Genomic DNA, 8,386 nt, shown 5'->3' on the forward strand with positions numbered 1-8,386 from the left:
AAGTCAATGCAAGGATACAGAATGCATTTATCTCAATCTTTTTAAAAGATAACGCAGGAGTTCTGTGTGCACATCTTTATCTGCTTTTTTATTGCCTACTACAGATAAAAAAAGAGAACCATTTTTGTTGCTTGGAGAAGTATTAGGTTTGATTGTGCTTGGGTACAGAGCATTTGTTTCTAGTATTGCAGGGTTGGGGAGGAAAAAACTAGTATTCTGCCAGAGGTCTTTTAGATGCTGAAGGATGTTGGTGACAGGTAGGTCCGACGTGAGTGATCTTGTCTGATCTTCAGCCTATGTTTCGCTTGCCTCAAGCAGCTGAGGTAAAAAGAGTGTTTAAAGTGATGTGTTGTCCTGAAGGAGCTGTGAAATGCTTGAGAAACCAAATCACCAGCATTGAACATACTGTCCCAGCATGTTGTGTTTTGAATGGCTAACTAGTAAGATTTTTATGATAAAACAGCTTTACTAGAAAAGCCACACTGATTGATCAGCTTTACCAGCATTTCTGTTCTACCAGCCTGACCACCACCAAACCATGCATACAGTGAGAAAAATAAGTGTTTGAACACCCTGCTATTTTGCAAGTTCTCCCACTTAGAAATCATGGAGGGGTCTGAAATTGTCATCGTAGTTGCATGTCCACTGTGAGAGACATAATATAAAAAAAATCCAGAAATCACAATGTCTGAGGGTCTGGAGACTGGCTAGGCCACGCCAGATCCTTGATATGCTTCTTACAGAGCCACTCATTCGTTATTCTGGCTGTGTGCTTTGGGTCATTGTCATGTTGGAAGACCCAGCCTTGACCCATCTCCAATGCTCTAACTGAGGGAAGGAGGTTGTTCCCCAAGATCTCGCAATACATGGCCCCAGTCATCCTCTCCTTAATACAGTGCAGTTGCCCTGTCCCATGTGCAGAAAAACACCCGCAAAGCATGATGCTACCACCCCCATCCTTCACAGTAGGGATGGAGTTCTTGGGATGGTACTCATCATTCTTCTTCCTCCAAACACATTTAGTGGAATTATGACCAAAAAGTTATATTTTGGTCTCATCTGACCACATGACTTTCTCCCATGACTCCTCAGGATCATCCAAATGGTCATTGGCAAACTTAAGACGGGCCTGGACATGTGCTGGTTTAAGCAGGGGAACCTTCCGTGCCATGCATGATTTCAAACTATGACATCTTAGTATATTACCAACAGTAACCTGGGAAACGGTGGTGACCAGCTCCTCCCATGTAGTTCTGGGCTGATTTCTAACCTTTCTTAGGATTATTGAGGCCCACGAGGTGAGATCTTGCAAGGAGCCCCAGTCCGAGGGAGATTGACAGTCATGTTTAGCTTCTTCCATTTTCTAATGATTGCTCCAACAGTGGACCTTTTTTCACCAAGCTGTTTGGCGATCTCCCTGTAGCCCTTTCCAGCCTTGTGGAGGTGTACAATTTTGTCTCTAGGGTCTTTGGACAGCTCTTTGGTCTTGGCCATGTTAGTAGGTTGATTCTTACTGATTGTATTGCGTGGACAGGTGTCTTTATGCAGCTAACGACTTCAAACAGGTGCATCTAATTTAGGATAATAAATGGAGTGGAGGTGGAAATTTTAAAGTCAGACTAACAGGTTTTTGAGGGTCAGAATTCTAGCTGATAGACAGGTGTTCAAATACTTATTTGCAGTTGTATCATACAAATAAATAGTTAAAAAAATCATACATTGTGATTTCTAGATTTATTTTTTAGATTATGTGGGAGAACTTGCAAAATAGCAGGGTGTTCAAATACTTATTTTCCACATACAGTAAATGGAGACAAAAATAAATTGTGGTTTGTCTCTGAATCCAGTCGCATTGAGACCCCATCAATTATCTTAAAAGAAGACACAAAGATCATCTCTGAGATTATAGGCAACAGGGTCCTTTTCATCACTTAAGAGAATCAGGTTTTGTCCTCTGTGTCCTATAAGCTGCTTGCAGCCTATTGCAAGATGATATAGCTGATAAGAAGCATTTTTTATCACAGTATTATTCCAATACACTGAAGGTCAGGGAGCATGTATCCCCACAGGCACGTATCCTAAAATCACCAGACCGTCTCTCCTCAGCCACCTTTAATATTCCCCCTGAACTGAGACCTGTTCCTAACAGTTAATCAAACTAATAAGATACCTGTCATTTATGATCAACAATAACACATCCCAGACTAACTGCTATTAAGAGCCAAATATATAACACTCATATCTGACAGTGCTTAATTTTGAATGTGTCAAAGGGCTGGACGATCTTGCTTATGGCTATGCAGCTGATGCAAGTCTGGTGTTGTTTCACCATGAGCTATCACAGAAACCCATCTTATTTTGATTATATATATATATATATATATATATATATATATATATATTATCAAAATGAGATGGGTTTCTGTGATAGCTCACGGTGAAACAACACCAGACTATATATATATATATATATATATATATATATAAAGCTATAAATCAAAGCAACTACAAGGGTAAAAGCTCTTCAGAGGTCTATAGAGGACGCATGAGTTCCACAGGGAGGACACACAAAACTGTGTTTGTTCTTGAACTCGCTCTGACGTGAGCTTCAGTCGACTCTTTGGAGTCTGCCTGATTGACATGCTGTGGACATTTGGCCCTGACTGCATGTCAGCAGGATGAAAGCACTGATACGCGCTGAAAGAAGGACCAATGGGCGAATGGGACTAATGCCCAGAACAGACTGTCATATCGGCTTGTGACATGTATGAAAGGAAAAATATCATCTGTAATATATTCACGATGGATAAAAGCCTGTTTGTTAAGATTAAAATGATGTTATGGTAGGGTATTATTTCACCAGAAAGACAAATAGTCATTGCTTGGTGACAGACACACTGGCTGGTTATTTGAACTGTCACCAGGAGGACTGCGTATCGCATGTCGCCGGGTATTTATCTGCGCAACTGACAACTCTTTTCATCATCAAACCAAACTCAATGCATTCTCTGTCAATGCATCAAGATTACGATCATGTAGCAATTTCTGCATGTGCTATATTTTGTGCCTTCTTATTCTCTTTGAAAACATCTGAGGGGCCTGTTGATGCTGAAAAACAGCCGAGAAAGATGTGCCGTGTACTGTGAATATTTTGCATAACAGTGACGCATTGCAAATGAACAACTCAAATACAACTTCCAGTATCCAGTAAGGTTCTTGCAATGTTTTTGTGTTTTGTGTTGTAAAACAAGACTGAATGAAGGTGAATAAACATTTTTGGATGAGCTGGTTCTTTTTGAATTCAATAGTACTGTGGCAATTTGGAAAACCATCTCCCTTCCCAGGTGACCACCTGTCCTACACCAGCTAAATATTGTCAATTGCCTCCCACATAATGGATTTTTCACTATACCCCCCTTTGTGCTGCTGCTCCCACATGCATACATCAAAACTCAGAAAATAATCACTTTGGCTATGATGCAATGAATAATAGATTAAATGAATCTGTTTGAGCTGCACTAAATGATTACTGTATCTCCACAGAGAAAAGGCAACTTTAGTGACTGGTTCTCAGGCTCATATCTAAGAAATCAGAGGGGATGCACTGCTTTTTGCAGGCAGTTACTGTTATGTACAGTATGTCATCTGCTTTACTAATTAAACGTGAGGTTTTGGTGTTTAGAGAATTCTAACAGAGGAAACATTTAAGAATATGTCTACGATATTTATCTTGTTAGATAAAAGTACAAAGCCCTTGCATGTGTCATCTACAAATACTAAAAATATTAATTGCAGAGGTTACTTAACCTCTGGAGCATTTATCCCTCTTTTGTTCTTTGCTCGTCAATTTGCTAGATTTAATTTAAAAAATTCATAACAGATGTCTATCGACATATTGTAACTGAAAAATATATGGTCTCTACTCTACATATCACAATTAATATAAACACATAAAATGAATGTGGTGATCAGGACAAAGTTTATGCTTAAATATGTTGTTTTTTCAGTATTTTATGTGATGGGTATAAAGTATATTTAAAGGGAACATTTCACAAGACTTTTTTAGATCTTAAATAAATCTTTGGTTTCCCCAGAGTATGTATGTGAAGTTTTAGCACAAAAATTCATGAGGATAATTTATTATAGCATGTTAAATTTGCCACTTTTGTGCAAAAATGTGTTTTTGGGTATGTCCTTTTAAATGCAAATGAGCTAATCTCTGCTCTAAATGACAGTGCTGTGGTTGGATAGTGGAGATTAAGGGGCGGTATTTTCCCCTTCTGACATCACAGGGGGAGCCAAATTTCAATTAGCATTTTTTCACATGCTTGCAGAGATTGGTTTACCAAAACTAAGTTAGTGGGTTGATCTTTTTTTTACATTTTCTAGGTTGATAGAAACACTGGGGACCCAATTATAGCACTGAAACATGAAAAAAGTCTGATTTTTATAATATGTCCCCTTTAATGGCTACACATGCTAATGTTTTACAATAAATTAGATGATGACAAATGCCAGTAATATATTGTAAAGTCTGTCTGACTTTCCAAAGTAAATGCATGCTAAAGAATACAGTAGTTTACTCAATACAACGCTACATATATTATTACTTTTAACGTCTAATAGTATTTTGGCATTTTAACCAAATCATCCTAAAAGCAAGAGGCTCGCTGCATTTCCATTTTTTACCACAAATTTACATGGTGAAAAATGTGGGGCGCTGTTGAGCTCGGGAGGGCATTGGCAGTCTCTGCCCCTCTCAGCGCGATCATTACATACATTAACCAACCGAGCCATGCCCTCAACGTATTCATCTCAGTTTACCACTTTAAATAGTCTAGAAACTCATAAAATATTTGTTGAAAAATATTAGATACATTTACGAAATTAACAGTTTAGATTTGAATAAGAGTTTTTAAGTGGATTAATATACAGACGAGCTGCGCCTTTGCTACATCTCACTCAAAAAACACATCTGAAGATACAGCTGATTTGACCGCTGATTTGACCACTGATTTGTCTTTGTTCTGTTTCTGAAAACCCCATTCATTATTTTGCCTGCAGTGAGGTCTCATCAAAAAAAAGGAAAAGAAAAAAGAAAAGAAACTATCAAATTATAATCAAGCACTGATTTTTCTCCCACTTTGTGGCAAACTAGCACATTGTTTTTGTAGTACACTGCAAGGTGTATGTAGAGATTATAGAGAAGACACCAGTTATGCACAAGCAGGCTAATGAGTCAACTCTCTCACAGATGTAATTAGCTACATATAATTACTTTCACACTCATCTATGGAGCGAGCATGCTGTACGGACTCAGTCCAGTTACTTACATTGTGTGTGAACTTTGCTCTGATACTGTAGCATCCCTCTAATAAGACCCGGAACTGTCACCCAATAATATTGCTTTAAATGAGTCCTTGCAAGCAGTGCTTTAGATACAGTTTCTGTGCTCAACCCCAACTAAAAAGCACACTTCGCTTTGAGGCTCTCTGGCTGACTTGAAAGTGCACCACTGATGTGTAGATGAGCTTCTGTCACATGTACGTCTCTGGGAGAGACAATAACCCATACAGTATGACTCATGAACTTGATGAACTGTGCCAGTAAATCAAACAGCTTAAATATATTTGTTCTTCATCAGTAGCTTTTTTGCATACCACTGATGAATTATAGACTGCTGTACAGTGTGTCGCTGGCAAGGGAAAGAATGTCTGTGTCAATCTGAGACATCAAAGAGAGGCATTTCTGAGCGAGAGGCATTTCTGAGTGACAGCCAGCTGAGCCAGCAGTGGAGATTTTTTGGCACTGAATAAAAACATTTATACTAGAAATATATATAGTTTTTGCATTTCATCTTTTGATAATAAATATGCTGTCTAATCTGCATTTTTATATTAATTGCATGAATGTGTATTATGTCTATTTAGTTTTGTATTTAAAAATCTAAATAGTAAATGATTATTAATGTGCATTGCAATGCAAAGGTTAAGGGTTCAATTCCCCAGGATCAAACATACATGATAAAATTTACGAATGCACTGCAAGTCATTTTGGATAAAAGTGTTTGTCAAATGCATGAATACAGTGTAAATGAATCTGAAAATATGCCAGTGGCTTCTGTAAAATTACAGGACGTTCTTAGACGTTTTAAAATGCGTGCCTCAATTTACTACAGATGAACTAATTTATTATAGTTAATACTAGCTACTGCTATAATTTACTACAGTTTACTATAATAATGCTGTACAGTATTTTATGCGTGGTTGTTAAAATACATTAGCATTCAGACGTGATGCATAATCCATAACGAGCGTTTAGGTAAAAACAACTGTAACACAATATGTCTTAGGTTTACAGCGGTTAGCAAACACTGTTTAAATGACATAAATCATCACAGCCGTAGTGAAATTCGGAAAAAGCAACAAGCTTGATTGAAACAAGTCGGTGCGCACTGCAGAGGTTCGCCTTGGTGCACGAATAACAGATGTACATTTCCTAAAAAAACACACTTACAGGCGTATGTCATGGCAAAGCTGCTCCCTGTGTCGACCATGTCCACTTGTGGTACCAGTTTGGGGACATCGTTGTGTTGAGAGAGCGCAAATCGGAACACATCATATTCGTGGGAGTCGGTTGGAAACAAACCTCCTAAAAATGATTCCATGGAAAACGGCAGAATGAAAGATGCTTAAACACACATACTTGTAAACTTTAAATAGAAGTGAAAATATATAGACGTCAACAATAAGTGCCAAGCGCTTACCTATGTTGATATTACTTGGGAAACTTGAGCCTGAAACCAACCCAAGCAAACCGGTAAAGAGTAAGGCCAAACTTTGCCGCATATTTCCTTTTGCATTTGAAAAACGTACAAAATGATATATCCCAAAGTCTGTGCTCTTTAGACGGAGCCCATAGCAATAACGCAGATGCAGCGGAGCGCGCGTTGCATCCGAGACGCGCTGGCTGCTTTACGCACAACCGATCGTGTTGGCGGTACCGACAGCGACTGAATAATCGTGTCTGTGACAGCACTACTTACAAAGGAAGAGACTCAGCTGTGTGAGAAAGAGAAAAACACATCCTGATCGCTCTCTTAACAGCATCATCGCGCGTTGCCGGTAAATAGTTGCGCTACTCAGAGTAGAAGAGCAAATGCCTGGATACACTGGAACTCCTGCGCAGACTGTACCATTATTATACTGTAGCAGCACGTGTATCTCCAAATGAAAAATGTATGAGGATATTATATTTTCTTTTATATATTACATTAAGAGTGATTTATGTAAAGACTGAGATGCTTTTAGAGCAATGACAGAGATCACTCTTAAAAATCAGGTTTTGTCAGGCTGTGGTTTCATAAAGAACATCCACCGAATCTTTCTGTTCCTCAAAAGGTTCTTTGCAGTGGCAAAAATAAATATTTTAAAGAATATTAATAGGTAAGAAAACAACATGAACCCTTTTTAGCACCTTTATTTTTAAGAGTTTGTTATAAGAAGTCATGCAGCTTTAAAAAGACTTTAAGAAAAAAACATAAGGATAAGGATGATGTCACAGTTCCAGTGTCGCTATAGACTGTTGATGAAACACTTAAATTTGACCCTGTTTAGCTCAATAAATCAAGACAGTTACTCAAAATGTCACTCCTATTCAGTGCATTCAATAATAACCTTAACCTAACATCTCTTTTGTAAGATACATTATTTTCATATACATTATGACCTGTACATAGACAGAATGAAACAGAAGATGCCACTAAATACATTTTTAGTTTCTATAGTTTTATTGCCCACTAGACAGCAATACATTTACTTATAAAAGACAAATGCATGTATTCACATCTATAACATGCAATGCATTATGATAATAGACTTGAATGTATCAGCACTTGTATAGGTTTTTACACTGCTTCAACACACTGTCAGGAAAAAAAATGGTCCTTATCGGTCTCTGGTGCAGTACCCTTTGAAAAAGTACACCTTTGCACATAAAGACTAAAGAGTTCATATTAGTACTGTACCCCAGAGATATTGGTACAAAATGTATATAGGACCTTTTAATGCAACACAGTCTCACACCCATGGCGTCAATATTTGACGACACTTGACCATGCGTCAATATGTTGACGCGGAGGGTATACCTTTCGCGTCACTTTTTGACGAACTGGGGACTTCAATACTATTAGGTACGCGAAATTAAACAGTTGTCAACTGACATTGGGGTTAGGGATAGGTTTGGGTAGGGATGTCATTATGTTTAAAGGGTTCAATTTTTGTGACATTATGTACAATACTTCACCCTGATACAAACAATGCCCACTCTATAATTTTTAATGATGTAAACACACTTTATGATATTTTGAGTGTAATGCAAAACTGCT

The 8,386-nt window shown here is 38.0% G+C and overlaps 1 protein-coding gene across 5 annotated transcripts in view; it reads right to left on the reverse strand.

Annotated features, from left to right (window-relative positions):
* The window catches only part of gria1b (glutamate receptor, ionotropic, AMPA 1b), a 55,067-nt gene extending 47,786 nt beyond the window's left edge, over positions 1-7,281 (reverse strand). For 2 of the 5 annotated variants that reach the window (XM_065287034.2, XM_065287033.2), the window contains exons 1-2: positions 6,767-7,271; positions 6,517-6,651 (exon numbers count right to left, since the gene is read on the reverse strand). In XM_065287034.2, the coding sequence (XP_065143106.1) occupies positions 6,517-6,651; positions 6,767-6,848 (217 nt within the window). In that variant the 5' untranslated portion in view covers positions 6,849-7,271. Of the gene's footprint in view, positions 1-6,516; positions 6,652-6,766 lie in introns of all 5 variants that reach the window. The other 3 variants (XR_010544105.2, XR_010544104.1, XM_073812517.1) reach the window with 3 other exon arrangements.
* Between the last annotated feature and the right edge of the window lie 1,105 nt (positions 7,282-8,386).

This window comes from Paramisgurnus dabryanus, chromosome 18 (assembly GCF_030506205.2).
Source record: "Paramisgurnus dabryanus chromosome 18, PD_genome_1.1, whole genome shotgun sequence".
Taxonomy (NCBI): Eukaryota; Metazoa; Chordata; class Actinopteri; order Cypriniformes; family Cobitidae; genus Paramisgurnus; species Paramisgurnus dabryanus.